The sequence below is a fragment of the Oncorhynchus keta genome, chromosome 28 (assembly GCF_023373465.1).
Source record: "Oncorhynchus keta strain PuntledgeMale-10-30-2019 chromosome 28, Oket_V2, whole genome shotgun sequence".
NCBI lineage: Eukaryota > Metazoa > Chordata > Actinopteri > Salmoniformes > Salmonidae > Oncorhynchus > Oncorhynchus keta.
Genome location: NC_068448.1, coordinates 27940798 through 27963410, shown reverse-complemented (window position 1 = coordinate 27963410; position 22613 = coordinate 27940798). Strand labels below are relative to the sequence as shown.

General features: G+C 41.8%; 2 protein-coding genes across 4 annotated transcripts in view; both read left to right on the top strand.

Moving 5' to 3' along the window:
- The window catches only part of ano11 (anoctamin 11), a 43992-nt gene extending 28312 nt beyond the window's left edge, over positions 1–15680 (top strand). Inside the window, exons 13-24 of one of the 3 annotated variants that reach the window (XM_035740547.2) lie at positions 1234–1371; positions 1706–1804; positions 2042–2144; positions 2502–2613; positions 2693–2747; positions 2896–2993; positions 5946–6082; positions 6485–6690; positions 6892–7028; positions 10402–10492; positions 10971–11102; positions 14174–15680. In XM_035740547.2, the coding sequence (XP_035596440.1) occupies positions 1234–1371; positions 1706–1804; positions 2042–2144; positions 2502–2613; positions 2693–2747; positions 2896–2993; positions 5946–6082; positions 6485–6690; positions 6892–7028; positions 10402–10492; positions 10971–11102; positions 14174–14200 (1335 nt within the window). In that variant the 3' untranslated portion in view covers positions 14201–15680. Of the gene's footprint in view, positions 1–1233; positions 1372–1705; positions 1805–2041; positions 2145–2501; positions 2614–2692; positions 2748–2895; positions 2994–5945; positions 6083–6484; positions 6691–6891; positions 7029–10401; positions 10493–10970; positions 11134–11521 lie in introns of all 3 variants that reach the window. The other 2 variants (XM_035740546.2, XM_035740544.2) reach the window with 2 other exon arrangements.
- A 139-nt stretch (positions 15681–15819) lies between these two features.
- The window catches only part of LOC118360945 (rho guanine nucleotide exchange factor 19-like), a 34473-nt gene continuing 27679 nt past the window's right edge, over positions 15820–22613 (top strand). Inside the window, exon 1 of the mRNA XM_035740541.2 lies at positions 15820–17393. The gene's annotated coding sequence lies outside the window, so the exon portion shown is untranslated. The remainder of the gene's footprint in view (positions 17394–22613) is intronic.

Sequence of the window (22613 nt, the reverse complement as noted above, 5' to 3'; positions counted from 1 at the left end):
AGACACAATTGCATTTTGTCAATAGCAATTTGAATGCACATAGATACTGTGACGAGATCCTGAAGCACATTGTTGTGCCATTCATCTGCCGCCGTCTCCTATTGTTGTGCCATTCATCTGCCGCCGTCTCCTATTGTTGTGCCATTCATCTGCCGCCGTCTCCTATTGTTGTGCCATTCATCTGCCGCCGTCTCCTATTGTTGTGCCATTCATCTGCCGCCGTCTCCTCATGTTTCAGCAAGATAATGCACGACGCCATGTCACAAGGATCTGTACACAATTCCTGAAAGCTGAAAATGTGCCAGTTGTTGGCCTCCATACTCATCAGACGTGTCACCCATTGAGCATGTTTGGGATACCTTGGATCGACAAAGTACGACAGCGTGTTCTAGTTCCCACCATTATCCAGAAATAAGCCATTGAAGAGGAGTGAGACAACATTCCACAGGCCACAATCAACTGCCTGATCAACTGTATGCAATGCAGATGTCGAGCTGCATGAGAGAAATGGAGGTCACGCCAGATACTGACTGGTTTTCTGATCCACGCCTCTACTTTTTTTTTTTTTTTTTTATATCTGTGACGAGCAGATGCATATCTGTATTCCCAGTCATGTGAAATCCATAGATTAGGGCCTAATGAATTTATTTCAATTGACAGATTTCCTTATATGAACTGCAACTCAGTTAAATCTTTGAAATGCTTGTGTTTTATTTTTGTTCAGTGTACTGTATGTACTTCAGTCAAAGTCTAAAAGTGTTTGTTTTCAAATATACTTAAGTATCAAAAGTAAATGCAATTGCTACAATATACTTAGGAACCAAAAGTATAAATCATTTCACATTCCTTATATTAAACAAACGGCATGATTTTTTCATTTTTAATTTTATTTACGGATAGCCAGGGGCACACTCCGACATTATTTACAAATGAAACATTTGAGTTTAGTGAGTCCGCCATATCAGAGATAGTAGGGATAACCAGGGATGTTCTCTTGACAAGTGCGTGAATTGGACCATTTCCCTGTCCTGCTAAGCATTCTAAATGTAACGAGTACTTTTGTGTCAGGGAAAATGTATGCAGTCAAAAGTACATTATTTTCTTTGGGAATATAGAGGACTAAAAGTAAAAGTTGGCAAAAATATAAGTAGTAAAGTATAGATACCAAAAAAAACTACTTAAGTACTTTCACCACCGAACATATGTCCCCCATTGGTTTGTGTGTGTACCTAGGAGCGTCCGCGGCCTGAGTTTGCGGCCATGGCTCCTTCTATAGAGTACAACCCAGTGACGGGAGTGAAAGAGCCCTACTTCCCAGAGAGGGCCCGGCTGTCTCGCATGCTCACTGGCTCTATGGTCATCGTCATCATGGTAAGACACTCAGTTTTACTCTCTTTGTGTCCTTTGTTCTATGGTCTTTTACGTGGCGGAGTACGTCAGGGGTAGCCAGGTCCCAGATCTGTCACTGACATGACAATTATTATTATTATTATTTGAACTGTTATAGAGCTTTTCAAAGGATCTCAAAGCGCTTCAATGACTAAACGAGTTGGCAAAACGTCATACCCTACTGATCAGGAAAAGGCCAAGAAAGGATGCCATTTTAGTGTACTGCGTTTGAGACAGTGTGTAAATAAGGTGTAGTTGGACTAATAATTGTCGTATTCTCCTCACTCCTCTTTTTTCTTTCTACCCCTGTCCCTAGCTGTGTGTGGTTATGATTTTCCTGGTGTCAGTGATTATGTACCGTGGAATAGTGAGTGTGATGATGTACCGCACAGGCAGTTTTGTGCTGCGCACTCAGGTACAGTACAATACTCTGCTCTGATAAATACAGCTGCTGACACTGGGTCAGAATACCCTTCAAAACACCTGATAATGGCTGACATCCTGCATTTAGCTAATGCTAGGAGATGCTGTACATTAGCTTGGAGAGATACATAATCTTGGATACATTAGCTTAGGTTTTCTCTCTGTGTGTGTGTGTGTGTGTGTGTGTGTGCGTGTGTGCGTGCGTGCGTGCGTGCGTGTGATCCCTCAGGCAGGGAACATTGCTAATATCTCCAGCAGTATGGTGAATCTGGCCCTGATTCTGCTGATGGGGCAGGTCTATACTGCGTTGGCACTGCAGCTCACTAAATGGGGTAAGAACATGACCCTCAGACACCTCCCCCTCTGCTTCAGCCAATACACTTCCACGTAATACATCTACCCACAGGGAAATCCACTTCCTTGGACTTAGATTAAGTGTCTACATCAATCACAGTGGCCTAAAATAAAAAACATTGTCTATCAGATAAGCGTGAAGACCATTTAAGCACCAAGTAGTATATTGAAAGTGGTGGTGTCATTACAGTACAGCATATGTATTTGGATACCGGTAAAGTACATTTAATGCATAATATTACCCTCAAAGTTTTTTCTCTTACTTTCATGGATTCATATTTGTTTAAAGATTTTTTTTTATTGTTTGATTTGTTTGTTTTGGGATGTTTGGACAGAGATGCACAGAACACAGACCCAGTACGAAGATGCATTTACCTTCAAGGTGTTTGTATTCCAGTTTGTCAACTTCTACTCCTCCCCCTTCTATGTGGCATTCTTCAAGGGAAGGTGAGAATAGAAGGTAGTGTTTATTGTTAGATGATGCAACAGGTATCTGGCTGGTTTGAAAACCCTATTCTATTGGCAGGTTTGTGGGTTATCCTGGACACTATGGTACCTTGCTTGGCATGAGAAATGAAGATGTAAGTTTTCAGAAATTACAACCCATTTTGCATACAAAGAGCCATGTTCTCATACAGACATTTTCATGTTACCTGATGTAAGTGTGTACCAGTATATTGATGTTATGCATTTCTGTGTGTCTCTACTTTGCGCGTGTGTGTGTTTCAGTGTGGTCCAGGGGGTTGTCTCATTGAACTGGCTGAGCAGCTCTTCATCATCATGGTGGGGAAACAGCTCATCAGCAATGTTCAGGAGTTTGTTATCCCGTATGTTTCCTTCCTGACTATCCTACTTCTACCTCTGGGGCGAATCCTAACTTCCACTTAAAGATGAACTATGTAGAAATCACTTAATAATTCTATTAATTTCAGTTTATGTGACAAAACAAGCAAGTATAGTGTAGAGCAGTGCAAGGCTGTCAAAGGTTCGCCAAATACAAATGTGATTCACATTTTTTTTTAAATGATTTTCTTCACATTTTCAAACAGTCCATTCATATTTTCCAACGGAGCTATACATTTGGGTGAGGTTTTTTTTCTCTTTCTTTTTTTAATTGAGAGACAAGCTTAAAGTTTTCTTTACTGACCATAAGTTTCACTTGTCTGACCGCTTGCATGATGACGGGTTTCTCACATGACCTGCCCATATGGGTGATGTTTTTTCTCGCCTGAATGATCTGAATCTAGGATTACTACAGGGACTCTCCGCAACTATATTCAATGTGCGGGACGAAATTGAGGCTATGATTAAGAAGTTGGAGCTCTTTTCTGTCTGCATTAACAAGGACAACACACAGGTCTTTCCATCATTGTATGATTTTTTGTGTGCAAATTAACTCAAGCTCACGGACAATGTCAAATGTGATATATCGAAGCACCTGAGTGAGCTGGGTGCGCAATTACGCAGGTACTTTCCAGAAACGGATGACACAAACAACTGGATTCGTTATCCCTTTCATGTCCTGCGTCCAGTCCACTTACCGATATCTGAATAAGAGAGTCTTATCGAAATTGCAACAAGCGGTTCTGTGAAAACTGAATTTAATCAGAAGCCATTGCCAGATTTCTGGATAGGGCTGCGCTCAGAGTTTCATCATTGATCTATACATAGAACAGATCAAGCGCTTCTTAGACTTGTGTTCAATGCGAAAGACAGATCTATAACACACATTTCTATGTTAATTTGATCACGCCACCCAAAAAGTTACATACTGCAGCTTTATGTCAAATTTTCCATTAGTCTACTATTGACATCAATCCATGACTCAGTGAACATTTGGAAGTTATGACTATGTCATCCTTTGTATAACTTTTTGGCCATGAAAGTATTATGTTTTTGGGAGCACGATCTGCTTTGCTTTAGCCAACCCTTTTGTTGTCCATTCACACACCTTTACTTTTTCCATATTAGGTTGTGTTACAGCCTGAATTTAAAATGGATTACATTTAGATGTTTTTGTCACTGACCTAAGCACAATATCCTATAATGTCAAAATGGTATTATGTTGTTAGACATTTTTACAAATTAATTCAAAATGGAAAGCTGAACTGTCTTGAGCCAATATGTATTCAACAGCTTTGTTATGGCAAGTATAAATAAGTTCAGGAGTAAATATTTGCTTAACAAGTCACTTAATAAGTTGCATGGACTCACTCTGTGTGCAATAATACTGTTTAACATGATTTTTGAATTCCTTCTGTTCTGAACAAATAGAGTAAAATCTCAAACAGATGACAAGAAAAAGCTCAAACCAAGTTTATTCAACCCACTAGGTGCTATAGTTGCAGAGACACATACAAGTCACACAAGCATACTGTATATTCATACTTTCTGACTAGGCGGAGTCACCTTATATGACTAGGATAGAAATCTGTCTATGTTACTAGGCAAGAACGAACACTCTGTTCCTCTCATTGGTATTGTCATGGGCATGTAAGTGTGTGTGGACTGTAGATAAAGGGTTGTTATAGCGGGCCTCTCTGGCCCCCCTCCCAGAGGTTTCTTCTCTCTTCAACTGTTGACCTTATCTTGAGTTGAGTACCACATCCCTCCTGGTACTAATTTCCCCGAAACCGGCCTGCCTTATCAGGAACTGACTAGATTGTTGCTCTTTACCTCCTTCCTTAGGAATTTAAAATTCAACATTAAGATGTTTTGGAAAATTGCCTCTTGTCTCACCCAGTAACTTTCCATACAAAAAGTTACTATTCACCCTTAAACGTAATCAATAAGTTATAATATGGTGACAGGAATAAGTATATTTCAAGTTAGAATCCAACACTACATCTCTGTACCCCAGACATACAATTATCTGTAAGGTCCATCAGTTGAGCAGTGATTTTCAAGTACAGATTCAGCCACAAACACCAGGGAGGTTTTCCAATGTCTCGCAAAGAAAGGCACCTATTGGTAGATAGGTCTATTTTTTTTAAAGCAGACAATTAATGTCCCTTTGAGCATGGTGAAGTTATTAATTACCCTTTGGATGGTTTATCAATACACCCAGTCACTACAAATATGCAGGCGTCCTTTCTAACTCCGTTGCCGGGGAGGAAGCAAACTGCTCAGGGATTTCACCATGAGGCCAATGTTGACTTTAAAACAATTACAGAGTTTAATGGCTGTGATAGGATTAAACTGAGGATGGATCAACAACATTGCAAAACACGCATCCTGTTTGCAACAAGGCACTAAAGTAAGTTCTGCCAAAGTTCCACCAAACACTGGGAGATGAATTCACCATTTAGCAAGACAGTAACCTAAAACACAAAGCCAAATCTACGCTGGTGTTACTTACTAAGAAGACAGTAAATATTCCTGAGTGGCCGAGTTACAGTTTTGACCTAATTCGGCTTAAAAATTCATTTGAACCCCTTTTTCTCCCCAATTTCAATCTTGTCTCATCGCTACAGTTCCCCAAACGGGCTCGGGAGGCGAAGGTCGAGTCATGCGTCCTCCGAAACATGACACGCCAAACTACGCTTCTTAACACCCGCCCACTTAACCTGGAAGCAAGCCGCACCAATGTGTCGGAAGAAACACAATTCACCTGATGATTGAGGTCAGCCTGTAGTATACTGTACTGCAGTATTGGCCCAGCCAGCAAATGAGCCATTGTGGTGGTGCTGAGAAATGCTCTCTCTATTTAAATTGTTTTTACACCCTTGCTCATTCTCTCCTCTCTTCTCCTCCCTCTCCTCCTTTCCTCCTCTCCTTAGTAAGGTGAAGGCATGGCAACAGAAGAGGGCGCTGAATAAGGTGCGGGGAACGCAGAACTCCCAGGAGCCTCGGCGGTGGGAGGAGGACTATCAGCTGGTGGAGTGCGAGGGCCTGTTTGAGGAGTACCTCGAGATCGGTAAGACAACAACCACACTCTGAGACTCTCAGAATATATTCCTTATGGATTCAGTGGATTTTTATTGCATACATGCAAATACAATACTTGAAGGCTAAAAGTTAATGAATTACATAAAGTGTAAATCCATCAAGTTAGTAGAACTCACCGTTCCGGGACACAAACAAACAAAGAACAAACACAAATCGGTTTGCATACATAAAAATGTGTGAATCTTGCTGTATCAATGGTGCATGACTTTTTTGTTCTTTCAAGTGGATATTGTTGGTGTATTGTCAATGCATTACTTTCTTATATTATCATAAGAATAAAGAAAAATCCCTCCTGTCAACTCCCCCCACCCTTATCCCTCGACTTCCTCAGTAGAGTTGCTAACTTATGACCTTCTCCATTCGTCCACAGTGCTCCAGTTTGGCTTTATCACAATCTTCGTGGCTGCGTTCCCCCTGGCACCGCTCTTTGCCCTACTCAACAACTGGGCCGAGGTGCGCCTGGACGCCCACAAGTTTGTGTGTGAGTACCGGCGGCCTGTGGCCGAGCGCGCTCAGAACATCGGCGTGTGGTTTAACATCCTGGAGGCCCTGTCGCACCTGTCCGTCATCGTCAACGTGAGTCATTACCCGTGTGCTGTATTTATTTATTTTTAAACACCTGGTCTGAAAACATCTGATAAACTTTGATTTTGTAATGTCACTTTAAGCAGTATATTAAAAGGATTCTAATATTATTATGTCGAGTTTTTATCATTTGTGTTCATTTTAATTTACTGTACCATAAAATAATTGTGTATGTCATACTACCCCTTTCAGGCTTTCTTGATCGCCTTCACGTCGGATTTCTTACCACGACTGCTCTACCAGTACAAGTTTGACAACGATCTGAACGGATATGTTAATTTCACTCTGGCCTATGCTCCTCCCAGCTACACCAGCCATCCCATGTGCAGGTAACTGTGATCATAAATACACACTGGAACATAATATAGTAGATATAGTATAGCTGTTGTACATACTTAAAGGCATGGTTCAGTGAAATGACATGTTTAGATATGTGATTCCATCGCTTGGCAGCAGTCTATGGAAAAGGAGTGACTGCAATCCACATTTTGGTGTTGTTAAAGGGATAGTGCGAGATTTTTGCAATTAAGTTGGGGATGGGCATTTTTGATGGGGTGGGGGCCACAAAAAAATCTGAGCTCATCATGAGGGGCCACAGTGGCTTGCGGGTCTGTGTACCCAAATACATCCCCACCTTGCGAGTGTGATTGTGGAGGCCAGGTCATCTGTTGCAGCACTCTCCTTCTCGGTCAAATATCCCTTAAACAGCCCGGAGGTGTGTTTTGGGTCATTGTCCTGTTAAAAAACAAATTATAGTCCCACTAAGTGCAAACCAGATGGGATGGCGTATCACTGCAGAATGCTGTGGTAGCCATTCTGTTTAAGTGTGCCTTGATATCCAAATAAATCACAAGAGAGTGTCATTGGCAAAGCACCTCCACACCATCACACCTCCTCCTCCATGCTTCAAGGTGGGAACCACACATGCGGAGATCATCCATTCACCTACTCTGCGTCTCACAAAGACATGTCAGATGGAACCAAAAATCTCCCATTTTGACTCATCAGACCAGAGGACAGATTTCCACCGGTCTAAAGTACATTGCTCATGTTTCTTGGCCCAAGCAAGTTTCTTCTTCTTATTGGTGTCCTTTAGTAGTGGTTTCTTTGCAGCAATTTGACCATGAAGGCCTGATTCATGCAGTCTCCTCTGAACAGTTGATGTTGAGATGTGTCTGTTACTTGAACTCTGTGAAGCATTTATTTGGGCTGCAATCTGAGGTGCAGTTAATTGCCCATTTCTGAGGCTGGTAACTCTAATAAACTTATCCTCTGCAGCAGAGGTAAATCTGGGTCTTCCTATCCTGTAACAGGCCTCATGAGAGCTTGTTTCATCATAGCACATGATTGTTTTTGCGACTGCACTTGAAGAAACGTTTAAAGTTCTTGAAATGTTCTGCATTGACTGACCTTCATGTCTTAAAGTAATGGTGGATTGTCGTTTCGCATTGCTTATTTGAGTTGTTCTTGCCATAATATTGACTTGCTATTTTATCAAATAGGGCTATCTTCTGTATACCAACCCTACCTTGTCACAACACAACTGATTGGCTCAAATGCATTAAGAAGGAAAGAAATTCGACAAATGAACTTTTAACAATGCACACCTGATAATTTAAATGCATTCCAGGTGACAACCTAGAAGGCCAGCATCCCAGAGTTGCCTTTTCACTATTGATGTTGAGACTGGTGTTTTGCGGGTACTATTTAATGAAGCTTCTAGTTGAGGACTTGTGAGGCGTCTGTTTCTCAAACTAGACACTCTAATGTACTTGTCCTCTTGCTCAGTTGTGCACCGGGGCCTCCCACTCCTCTTTCTATTCTGGTTAGAGCCAGTTTGCGCTGTTCTGTGAAGGGAGTAGCACACAGCGTTGTACAAGGTCTTCAGGTTCTTGGCAATTTCTTGCATGGAATAGCCTTCATTTCTCAGAACAAGAATAGACTCACAAGTTTCAGAAGAAAGGTATTTGTTTCTGGCCATTTTGAGCCTGTAATCGAACCCACAACTGCTGATGCTCCAGATACTCACTAGTCTAAAGAAGGCCAGTATTATTGCTTCTTTAATCAGAACCACCGTTTTCAGCTGTGCTAACATAATTGCAAAAGGGTTTTCTAATGATCAATTAGTCTTTTAAAATTATACGCCTGGATTAGCTAACACAACGTGCTAACACAACGTGCCATATATATGTATATATATATATATGTGTGTATATATATGTGAGTATATATATATATATATATGTGTATATGTATATACAGTGGGGCAAAAAAAGTATTTAGTCAGCCACCAATTGTGCAAGTTCTCCCACTGAAAAAGATGAGAGAGGCCTGTAATTTTCATCATAGATACACTTCAACTATGACAGACAAAATGAGATAAAACCTTGGGTTTGCACAACTGAAGAATTTCTGCACAAACTGTCAGAAACCGTTTCAGGGAAGTTCATCTGCATGCTCGTTGTCCTCACCACCACTTGACCTGACTGCTATTTGGTGTCGTAACCGACTTCTGTGGGCAAATGCTCACCTTTGACTGCCACTGACACGCTGGAGAAGTGTGCTCTTCACAAATGAATCCTGGTTTCAACTATACCGGGCAGATGGCGTGTATGGCGTCGTGTGGGCGATCAGTTTGCTGATGTCTACGTTGTGAACAGAGTGCGGTTATAGTTTGGGCAGGCATAAGCTACGGACGACAAACACAATTGCATTTTATCAATGGCAATTTGAATGCACGGAGATACCGTGACGAGATCCTAAGGCCCATTGTCGTGCCATTCATCCACCGCTATCACTTCCATGTTTCAGCATGATAATGCACGGCCCCATATCTGTACACAATTCCTGGAAGCTGATAATGTCCCAGTTCTTCCATGGCCTGCATACTCACCAGACATGTAACCCATTGAGCATGTTTGGGATGCTCTGGATCGAAGTGAACAACAGCCATTGATGAGGAGTGGGACAACATTCCACAGGCCACAATCAACAGCCTGATCAACTCTATGCGGAGGAGATGTGTCACACTACATGAGGCAAATGGTGGTCACACCAGATACTGTCACAAGACGCGAGATTTCATCTGGAGAGAGAGGGGAGAAAGAGGTCAGAGCACAGGGTAGGGCAGTGTGAGCAGAACCAGCGGTGCCGTTTGACTTAGCAAACGAGGATCGGATGTCGTCGACCTTCTTTTCAAAATGGTTGACGAAGTCATCTGCAGAGAGGGAGGAGGGGGAGGGGGAGGAGGATTCAGGGAGGAGGAGGAGAAGGTGGCAAAGAGCTTCCTAGGGTTAGAGGCAGATGCTTGGAATTTAGAGTGGTAGAAAATGGCTTTAGCAGCAGAGACAGAGGAGGAAAATGTAGAGAGGAGGGAGTGAAAGGATGCCAGGTCCGCAGGGAGGCGAGTTTTCCTCCATTTCCGCTCGGCTGCCCGGAGCCCTGTAGAGAGAGGGAAAAGGGGAAAGGTATTTATGGGGGTCATTAACCTCCCCCAACAGGCCAACATCATGACACCTTTAAACTAGCCAACTGCTAACAAATGCTATAAGCATTTTTATACCAAAACTCCATGAAAGTCGAATTCTCCTGTTTTAGCATGTTTTAAATGTCATGCCCAAGTCTGTCCAGTAGAGGGCACAATTGATGTTGGCAACCCTGATCTGTTGTTCTTACCCTGACTGTGTGTTCTGTTGTCTGTAGATATAAAGCCTTTAGGGACAACAATGGAAATTACACTCTGATTTACTGGGAACTCCTGGCTGTGAGGTTAGGCTTCATCATCGCTTTTGAGGTACGCAAGGATCTGTCTGTCTGTCTGTCTGTCTGTCTGTCTGTCTGTCTGTCTGTCTGTCTGTCTGTCTGTCTGCCTGCCTGCCTGCCTGCCTGCCTGCCTGCCTGCCTGCCTGCCTGCCTGCCTGCCTGCCTGCCTGCCATGCCCACCTTTCTATTCATTACTTGTCTTGTCCTGTTCTTACCCTCTTATCTACTACCTGTGTATGTTATTGTGTACCTTTGATCATTTGAAGCTTGCTTGCTCCCTACTAATCTTTGACTCTCCATCCTCACATGCTATTTTACTCTTTAATATTTTATCACCTTAACTCTGTTGATACTGCTCTTCTCAGAATCCCTCTACTTCCACTGAGGTTTCTCTGTAATTTCACCCTCGGCCCTCTTTTCCATCTGTCTCTCTCTGTCTCTCTCTCTCTATTCTCTACCTTCCTGTCACCGCTAATGTGTGCTATTTTTCCCTCCCTCCCTCTCTTCAGCATGTGGTGTTCATTGTCCTGCGAGCGATAGACTGGATGGTGCCGGACGTCCCTGAGTCTCTGGGGCTGAAGGTGAAGAGGGAGCGCTACCTGGCCAAGCAGGCCCTGGCAGACAACCAGGAGGCCCTGTTGGTGAGTCATCGAGGTTCGGCCTCCAGCCAAGGTTAGTGGAACACAGCGATGCTCACACACCCTCACCACACACACACTGCTTTGCTGCACGGAATCATTGTGCTGGTCAGGTCGGTCAGGTCGTTATTGCAAAAGAGAATGTGTTGTAATTTGTCATGACTTTCCTGGGTAAATAAATGCACAAAACACAGACAGGCACACTCACACACACATTGCAAGCCACCATTGGCCCCACCTCCACTTTCATGCTGTATCATTGACCTACCAAAGAAGCAATGCAAAGTCATCTGCTTGTTATGACTCTTTGATATGTCCTGGATCCCTTAAAAGGCTTCCTGGTTTGTCTCCTTTCCATCATGACCGGTGATAAACGTACACTTAATGGGTTTCCACCACCTTGCCATTTTAACCTGTCCAAGGCCTTTCAAATCAATGGTCATCAGGAGAGCTGATCGTGGACTACAGGAAAAGGCGGGCCTGTTCGGCCCCCATTAACATCGATGGGGCTGTAGTGGAGCGGGTCGAGAGTTTCAAGTTCCTTGGTGTCCACATCACCAACGAACTATCATGGTCCAAACACACCAAGTCAGTCGTGAAGAGGGCACGACAACACCTTTTCCAACTCAGGAGACTTGAAGAGAATTGGCATGGGTCCCAAGATCCTCAAAAAGCTCTACAGCTGCACCATCGAGAGCATCCTGACCGGTTGCATCACCGCCTGGTAAGGCAACTGTTCAGCATCTGACCGTCAGGCGCTACAGAGGGTAGCGCGTGTGGCCCAGTACATCACTGGGGCCAAGCTTCCTGCCATCCAGGACCTATATACATACTGTCAGAGGAAAGACCCAAAAGTGGTCAAAGACCCCAGTCACCAAAGTCAAGCAGTACCGGAGCGCCAAGTCTAGGACCAAAAGACTCCTTAACTGCTTCTGCCCCAAGCCATAAGACTGCTGAACAATTAATCAAATGGCCACCGGACCCCCCCACACACACACACACACTGTTTATTATCTATGCAGAGTCACTTCACCCCTACCGACATGTACAAATTACCTCGACTAACCTGTACCCCCTCACATTGACTCGGTACCGGTACCCGCTGTATATAGCCTCGTTATTGTTTTTTTTTTATTGTTACTTTTCATTCTTGTTTACTTCAGTTTATTTTGTAAATATTTTCTTAACTCTTTCTTGAACTGCACTGTTTAAGTAAGCATTTCACGGTAATATCTACACATGTTGTATTCTGGGCATGTGACAAATAAAGTTTGATTTGAGAGAAAGCCTCTTGAGGGGAAGGAGACAAGGAGAGAAAGCATATTAAAACTATTGGGGGACACAGGCTCTTATGTGTTCACTCACCTCACTCCATTGTTTGATACAGTGCCAATAGTAAAACACCCATTACCTCATTAGGGAGTGTGTTATCCATGTTAAATATTATACCTGTGGCTACTCATTAGCTAGGGCTCCTGTTCATATGAAATTATACAGACGTACAGTAAGTCATTAAGGATATGAATTGATGACTCGGTGTAAGTCCCAAATGGCTCCCTATTCCCTACATAGTGCACTACTTTTGACCAGGGCATCCATAGGGCTCTGGTCAAAAGTAGTGCACTATATTTGGAATAGGGTTCCATTTGGGACTCAGGACGCTCATTGAATCCACTGTAAATTTCCTGGAGTATTATGGGTGGTAAAAACAGGAGACATGTTGAAGTAACTGCTTGACTGAAATTATCTAAAGATGCTGTTATTAAGTTACATATTACACTATCACTGAAACCAATTTGGTCTTCATAAATTAATTGCAGACTTTATAGCCTTTTAAATGCCCCCCCACCAAAGGCTTGACTCAATGCCCCCCACCAATGGCTAGCCTGGTTGCTCTGTCATTCATACTCAATAAAATAAAATACAATTCAGATTCTGTTGTCTGCCGAGTTGACAACCTAGTTGTGCACGAACATGTGCGTACACGCACACACGCACACATACACACACATAAGCAATGGCTAACCACACGCAATGTTTAAAGACTGGACTACAATGGTCATAATATGGCCACAGAAATGCTCAAGTGCTCAAAGCCTAACCCATAAAACATGAACCTAAGTTAATGCATCCATAACGCTCTTCCCCTGGAATATGTAGTCTCTCTCTCTCGCCGCATCCCATCAGCACAAGACTGGTGCTTTCTCAACCATTGTTTCTCTTTGTGGTCGTGTCAGTTGTGTGGTGGTGTGTGTGCTTCCCTGTGTTCTGACCATGCCGTTTTGGTCGTTGTGTTTCTTGTCGTGAAGGTCTTGGATGGGGTGAGTAGACAATCTCACTCCTGCAGTCTGTTGTGTTTCTATTAGGTATATAAACTGAGTGTACGAAACATTATGAACACCTGCTTTTTAGACTGACTAGGTGAATACAGGTGAAAGCTATGATCCACATGTTAAATCCACTTATTGATGTCACATGTTAAATCCACTTCAATCAGTGTAGATTAATGGGAGAAGAGGTTAAAGAAGGATTTTTAAGCCTTGAGACAATTGAGACATGGATTGTGTATGTGTACCATCCAGAGGGGGAATGGGCAAGACAAATATTTAAGTGCCTTTGAACGGGGTATGGTAGTAGATGCCAGGCGCACCAGTTTGTGTCAAGAACTGCAACACTGCTGGGTTTTTCACACTCAACAGTTTGCCATGCTTGTCAAGAATGTTCCACCACCCAAAGAACATCCAGTAAACTTGACACAATTGTGGGAAGCATTCGAGTCAACATGGACCAGCATCCCTGTGGAAAGCTTTCATCACCTTGTAGAGTCCATGACCCAACGAATTGAGGCTGTTCTGAGGGCAAAAGGGAGCTGTGCAACTCAGTATTAGGAAGGTGTTCTTAATGTTTTGTTCACTCAGTGTATGTAATATTCTGATATGAAGTTTGCTATATGTATGTTTGCTCTTGTGTGCTTCAGTGTTCTCTACAGTTGTTCTAACCAAAGCTGTACTCATGTTGTCTCTCCTTCCTCATTTTCTCCCTGAACAAACTCAACTGTACTGTATGCCTCGAAGCAAGCAACGCGTCCTTTGGCAACATGAGTTAGAACGGTAGTGCTGAACTTCTGCACCAAGAGAAGCAGAACAGATGGAGAGGAGGGGTAGAGGGAGATAAGAGATTCCTTTGCATTTCGGGCCCCATCAATGGATTTGTTTCCCTGTTGCTCTCCGTCTGTTGTCTATGGTCAGTCTCTAGGTTTGTTTCCGGAAGGGATGACTTATCCGCAAAGGGCCGGTGTGGTTGCAGGTATTTGTTTTAGCCAAGCTGTAACACATCTGATTCAATGACCAACTTTTCATTAAAACTTTGATTAGTTTAATAATATTTGTTACTGCTGGGCTGGGACAAAACCTGGCACCTACAGTGGCTTTTTGCTGGTATTATTGGCCAGAAGGCCACCACCTGGTTTTCAGTATGTGATAGTGGGTTTGTATTATTCCAATTTTTTTTACTTGACTATTAGCAGATGACTTGACCTCCTTCAACTCTGAGGATTTGTAATGCTCTCACTGTGTTAAAAGGACAAGCTTGATTTACTCAAACAGTAATGTTGTCTACACTTTTCTTCAGACAGCCTGCTCTGTTGTGTGTAGGTATACATAAATATTTACATATGTGAAACTGGTCCTGCTTTTCTATACTATCACTACACTATATTTGTATGGAGATAAAACCCGAAACATATCTTGTTTATCTTGTTGGTATAAGAGTTACTGCTGTACTATCATAGGATTGAAGTCCTCCTGCATGTGTTACCTGTTTTGTGCGAACTGTTTTGCATTTCAATATTAATAATGTTTACATACTGTTTTAATTACTTTATATATATATATACTGTATTTTAGTAATGGCTCATCCTATATAACTACTGCTGTACACACATTTATATTCACATACTGTCCATAATGTCTATACACATCATTCACAGACACATATACAATATTATTTATATTCCGGACTCATTTCTGGAAGCTAATTTCTTGCAATTCTATCCATTTTCCTACGTGGTTTTGTACTGTGTACTTACAGTACATATTGTATTCTTGACATAGCTCATTGTAGTATTTATACTATTGTACATTGAATTTTAGTTACACTGTTTATATACACCGCATATTTATTTCTATGTTGGATTCTTGACATAGGTCACACTAATATTTCTACTGCTCTATATATAATTTCTAGTATATCTTGTGTAAATTCATCCAATGTATACACTGTACTTATAGATTGCATTTGGATTACTGTTACAGTGCTATTTTCGTTGTTAATTGGATTCGTTCCGACATTTCTTGATTTCTTGTTGTTCTTTCCGTTTTTTGGGGTTTTGAAATGAATTATTTGTGTGCCTGTTTGATATTTCACTGCATTGTTAGGTGCTACTAACATAAGCATTTCACTGCACCCGCTAGCTACAACATCTGCTTGGTTGGATGAATTTGACATTTTTGATCCTCCAAATACATTTTCAAAGTGCTAGATACTGCCGTTGTCAAATAAAATCTCAAATATGTTCTCAAATTTCGAAATGCCGGAGAACTTATCTTACCAAAAAATCTCCTCCTCCCTTCCTCCCCACTCGCTCGGAAACATGACCCCCTCAGAAAATGAGAAATCCAGACAGATGAAACCCCTCTGATTTATTAGGAGTCAGAGAGAGACAGGTGTTCTGTTAATGATTTCTCTCCCTCCTTTCCCTCTTCTCCTACGCACCCTTCCAAAATATTCCTATTGCCTTGGGCAACTCTCTCTCTCGCCCTGTCTCTTTTCGCTCTCTCTCTCGCCCTCTCTCTCTACTGCTGTAGCGTTCATGTTTTGATTGTTATGATTGCTGTGAGTGTGTTCCTTTGCCATTCAGCCTGCAGGAAGTGTGCGCTAGTACATGTCAACTAGTGGAGGCAGGTATGCAACGTGGACACAGCCTCCACCAGACACTGTGTGTCCCAAATGGCACCATATTCTATATACTGTAGTACACTACACTACTTGTCAAAAGTCATGCACGATGTAGGCAATAAGGTGCTATTTAGGACAGAGACACTGTACTAATAGTTCTCCCCTTATACCTCAACACCACACTTAACAGAGCAGGGAAGCACTCAAAGGCAGGGAGTGAGAACCCATAACACCACCCAATGGTATTCAGTTGATGTGTTGATTGAAAAGTGTCAACTTGTCATTTATCCACAAACAAGTTGCTATTGTAAGATTGAATGTACAATATTGAGTAGTTATGAAAGCACATCAACTGCCAACTAGAGACAGAATCTATATGATTGATTTCTGGTTAATTGTTAGACATCATGAAAATAAAACTCAGAAAGTCAACTTCAAAACACGTCAGTGTTAACTGTTGTTTTTTAAATGTTTAATTAGGGAGTTACAGTGCTAGAGAGGTAGAAGCCAAGGAGTTCAAGCATGTCTTGTAGATACTTTCTTTCTGCAAACTGATATTTTTCTACCTACTTAATTACACACACACACGCACGCACGCACACACACACACACACACACACACACACACACACACATGCCTGAGCACACACACTGTCTACTTCCCACCCCTTTCCCCCTCCTACCTGCCTGCTATCCACTTGCAGTACATTTTTGTTGACACACGAGAATCCGACCCATGCATGCATGCACACACACACACACACACACAGACAGACACACTCTCACACATACTCACAGAGAGGAAATATTTTTCACTCAAACAGATGACTGCTAGCTCACTCCTCTCTCCCTCTCTTTCTATAAGCAGGTGTTAATATGCAACACTAAACTATTAGAGACCGACAAAGAGAGAGGAGAGGGAGGATAGAAAGAATAGGAGAGAGTGCACTACCCCAACAGTAGCAGAGGGAGAGAAAGAGAGCGAGAAGGATTGTGAGCAAGGAGAGGGAGAGCAAAAGCTTAAAGAGGGATCTGCATGGTAAGTAGCCAGAAGAGCGAACACTTAAAACATTTTTTTAAACTGCTTTTTGGTGGAGAAGGAGAAGAGGGATACAACGGAGGAGTCTGGACCCTGTCAACCAGTTCCCTTGCCTGGGCACACTGGTCTTCAGACGAGTGGAGTAAAAAGTGAAGGAGAACAACTGAAGGGAAAGAAGCCGGGAGGAACACAAGGCAGTCATGGATAGCACATAGAGGCTCAGCCAGACGCTAGGATGGCCTGGATTCTCACACTGTCGCTGGCAACCGTCCAGCCCAGAAGCTACTGATACTCATGAGGTAGTATAGCCTATCTATCCATATGGATTCCTATCTCTCTCTCTCTCTGTGCATTGTAATGTGGAATGTAGACTCAGTGTGTACCATTGTTAGATGTTGTGACCTTCGGATAAGGGTGTGGTCTGGTATGGGGCGGATTATGATGTTCAATATGAAAGTTAATCCTGGCTGTGTTTTTTTTTTGGGGGGAGTCAAAACAGTGCCATGGTGCTGCTTTCAGACTATTGCTTTGCTGCGGGTCAGATGCACACATTTTGAGGTAGACGGAAAAATAGATAATCAAAAACACCCTAAATTTTACATGATATTGAAAAAAGCACCAGGTCATATTATGTTATTTTCATGGCATTTGAACTGAGAGTGTGTGTTCCTCTAATGTGCAGTCGACATAATGTGCTTTTAGAGTAAGACAGTTTGTGATAGTTCAAGGGTCAATTTTCAGTATCATATGGGTGTACTCCATAATATTTCACTGTTATGAAATTAAAATGTATTTTAAAGTGCATTTAACAACTCAATAAATGTAATAGAGTAAAATATGCACAACAACAATAACAATAACAATCCCTCACATTTGCTCTAATCCAGAGACTGACTTTACAGTCTGAGACAGTATTGTGTACTGTATAAGGATTATGTATCCATATAATGCACACAGGCATCTGTCACTACATATAGATACTTTAGGAACACCACCTAAAGTACAGATTCAAACTTTCACATCAATTATTCATTAAAATTGTAAAATATTATATTGGAAGCGTTCAGTGGTGTAAAGTACTTAAGTAAAAATACAGTATTAACTGTAAATAAAGTATTCACAACCCTTGACTTTTTACACATTTTGTTGTGTTTCAGCCTGAATTTAAAATGGATTACATTTAGATTTTGTGTCAGTGGCCTACAAACAATACCCCATAATGTCAAAGTGGAATTATGTTTTTAGGAATGTTTTGAAATTAATTAAAAGAAAAAGCTGAAATGTCTTGAGTCAGTTAGGAAAGCTAAGACCAGCTTTTTCAAACAGAAATTTGCATCCTGTAGCACTAATTCCAAAATGTTTTGGGACACTGTAAAGTTGATGGAGAATAAGAGCACCTCCTCCCAGCTGCCAACTGCACTGAGGCTAGGAAACACTGTCACCACCGACAGATCTACTACGATAATCGATCATTTCAATAAGCATTTTTCTACGGCTGGCCATGCTTTCCACCTGGCTACCGCTACCCCGGCCAACAGCTCAGCACCCCCTGCAGCAACTTGCCCAAGCCCCCCGCCTCTCCTTCGCCCAAATCCAGACAGCTGATGTTCTGAAAGAGCTGCAAAATCTGGATCCCTACAAATCAGCTGTGCTAGACAATCTGGACCCTCTCTTTCTAAAATTATCAGCTGAAATTGTTGCAACCCCTATTACTAGCCTGTTCCACTTCTCTTATCGTCTGAGATCCCCAAAGACTGGAAAGCTGCAGCGGTCATCTCTTCAAAGGGGGAGACACTCTAGACCCAAACTGTTATAGACCTATATCCATCCTGCCCTGCCCTTCTAAAATCTTCAGAAGCCAAGTTAACAAACAGGTCACCGACCATTTCGAATCCCACCGTACCTTCTCCACTATGCAATCTGGTTTCCGAGCTAGTCGTGAGTGCACCTCAGCCACACTCAAGGTCCTAAACGCTATCATAACCACCATCGATAAAAGATAGTACTGTGCAGCTGTCTTCATCAACCTGGCCAAGATTTTGACTCTGTCAATCACCGCATTCTTATCAGCAGACTCAATAGCCGTGGCTACTCAAGTGACTGCCTCGCCTGGTTCACCAACTACTACTCAGACAGAGTTCAGTGTGTCAAATCGGAGGGCCTGTTGTCTGAACATCTAGCAGTCTCTATGGGGGTGCCACATGGTTCAATTCTTGGGATGACTCTTTTCTCTGTATATATCAATGATGTTGCTCTTGCTGCTGGTGATTCTCTGATCCACCTCTACGCAGACGACACCATTCTGTATACTTCTGTCCCTTCTTTGGACACTGTGTTAAATAACCTCCAGACGTGCTTCAATGCCATTCAACTCTCCTTCCGTGGCCTCCAACTGCTTTTAAATGCTAGTAAAACTAAACGCATGCTCTTAAACCGATTGCTGCCCGCACCCGCCCGCTTAGCATCACTACTCTGGACGGTTCTGACTTATGTGGACAACTGAATATGTGGACAACTTCAAATACCTAGGTGTCTGGTTAGACTGTAAACTCTTCTTCCAGACTCACATTAAGCATCTCCAATCCAAAATTAAATCTAGAATTGGCTTCCTATTTCGCAACAAAGCCTACTTCACTCATGCTGCCAAACATACCCTCTTAAAACTGACTATCCTACCGATCTTTGACATCGGCGATGTCATTTACAAAATAGCCTCTCTAACTTTAAGCATCAGCTGTCTGAGCAGCTTACCGATCACTGTACCTGTACACAGCCAATCTGTAAATAGCACACCCAACTACCTCGTCCCCATATTGTTTTTTATCCTCTTGCTCTTTTGCACCCCAGTATCTCTACTTGCACATCATCATCTGCACATCTATCACTCCAGTGTTAATTCCAAATTGTTAATATTTTGCTGGCTGATTTATTGCCTTACCTTCCTACTCTTCTACATTTGCACACATTGTACAAAGATTTTTCTATTGTGTTATTGACTACGTTTGTTTATGTGTAACTCTGGGTTGTTGTTTTTGTCGCACTGCTTTGCTTTATCTTGGCCAGATCGCAGTTGTAAGTGAGAACTTGTTCTCAACTGGCCTGCCTGGTTAAATAAAGGTGAAATAAAATAAAAAAATAAAAATAACTTTTTTTAATGGCAAGCCTAAATAAGTTCAGGAGTAAAAATGTGCTTGACCAGTCACATAATAAGTTGCATGGACTCACTCTGTGTGCAATAATAGTGTTTAACATGATATTTGAATGACTACCTCATCTCTGTACCCACACATACAATTATCTGTGAGGTCACTCAGTCGAGCAGTGAATTTCAAACAGATTCAACCACAAAGATCAGGGAGGTTTTCCAATGCCTCACAAAGGGCACCTATTGGTAAATAGGTTAAAAAATATATATATTTTTAAAAAGCAGGCATTGAATATCCCTTTGAGCATGGTGAAGTTATTAATTACACTTTGGATGACATATCAATACACCCAGTCACTACAGACGTCCTTCCTAACTCCCTTGCAAACTTCCCGCTCAGAGGAAGCAAACCGCTCAGGGATTTCACCATGAGGCCAATGGTGACTTTAAAGTAGTTATATGGTTTAATACCTGTGATAGGAGACACCTGAGGATGGCTCAACAACATTGTGATTACTCCACAATACTAACCTAAATGACAGCAGAAAGGAAGGATGCCTGTACAGAATACAAATATTCCAAAACATGCATCCTGTTTTTGTTCTGAATACAAAGTGTTATATTTTGGGCAAATCCAACATAACACATCACTGAGTACCACTCTTCATATGTTAAAGCATGGTGGTGGCTGTATCATGTTATGGGTATGCTTGTCATCGGCAAGGACTAGGGAGTTTTTTAGGATAAAAGGAAACGGAAAAGAGCTAAGCACAGGCAAAATCCTGAAGGAAAACCTGGTTCAGTCTGCTTTCCAACAGACACTTGGAGATAAATGCACCTTTCAGCACAATAACCAAAACACACAGTCAAATATACACTGGAGTTGCTTACCAATACGACATTGAGGGTTCCTGAGTGGCCGAGTTACAGTTTTGACCTAAATCGTCTTGAAAATCTATAGCAAGACTTGAAAATGGCTGTCTAGCAATGATCAACAACCAACTTGACAGAGCTTGAAGAATTTTAAAAATAATAATATGCAAATATTGTACAGTCCAGGTGTGCAAAGCTCTTAGAGGCTTACCCAGAAAGACGCACAGCTGTAATTGCTGCCAAAGGTGATTCTAACATGTACTGACTCAGGGGTATTTATGTAAATGAGATATTTCTGTATTTAATTATCAATACATTTGCAAACATTTTAAAAAACTTTTTAAATACTTTGTCATTATGGGATATTGTGTGTAGATAGATGGTTGAATAATTTTGTTTTAATCAATTTTGAATTCAAGCTGTAACACAACAAAAAGTGGAATACGTCAAGGGGTATGCATACTTCCTGAAGGCACTGTACTTTAAAGTACTACTTAAGTCGTTTTTGGGGTATCTTTACTTCACTAGGTATATAAAGTACCAGTCAAAAGTTTGGACACACCTACTGTACACATTCAAGGGTTTTTCTTTATTTTTTTCTACATTGTAGAATAATAGTGAAGACATCGAAACTATGAAATGGAATCATGTGGTAACCAAAAAAGTGTTAAACAAAGTAGGCACCCTTTGCCTTGATGACAGCTTTACATACTCTTGGCATTCTCTCAACGAGCTTCATGAGGTAGTCACCTGGAATGTATTTCATTTAACAGGTGTGCCTTGTTAAAAGATAATTTGCAGAATTTCTTTCCTTCTTAATGAATTTCTTTCCTTCTTAATGAAATCTGTCCTTTGGTCTGAGTCCAAATTGGAGATTTTTGGTTTCAACTGATGTGTCTTTGTGAGACGCAGAGTAGGTCAACGGAAGATCTCCATTTGTGGTTCCCACATGAAGCATGGAGGAGGAGGGGGTGTGGGGGTGCTTTGCTGGTGACGCTGTCAGTGATTTATTTAGAATTCAAGGCACACTTAACCAGCATGGCTACCACAGCATTCTGCAGCGATACGCCATCCCATCTGGTTTGCGCTATCATTTGTTTTTCAACAGGACAATGACCAAAAACACACTTCCAGGCAGTGTAAGGGCTATTTGACCAAGGAGAGTGATGCCTCAGATGACCTGGCCTCCACAATCACCCGACCTCAACCCAATTGAAATGGTTTGGGATGAGTTGCACCGCAGAGTGAAGGAAAAGCAGCCAACAAGTGCTCAACATATGTGGGAACTCCTTCAAGACTGTTGGAAAAGCCTGTTGGAGAAGCTGGTTGAGAGAATTCCAAGAGTGTGCAAAGCTGTCATCAAGGCAAAGGGTGGCTACTTTGAAGAATCTCAAATATAAAAAATACTTTTCTGGTTACTACATAATTCCATATGTGTTATTTCATAGTTTCAATGTCTTCACTATTATCCTACAATGTAGAAAATAGTAAAAATAAAGAA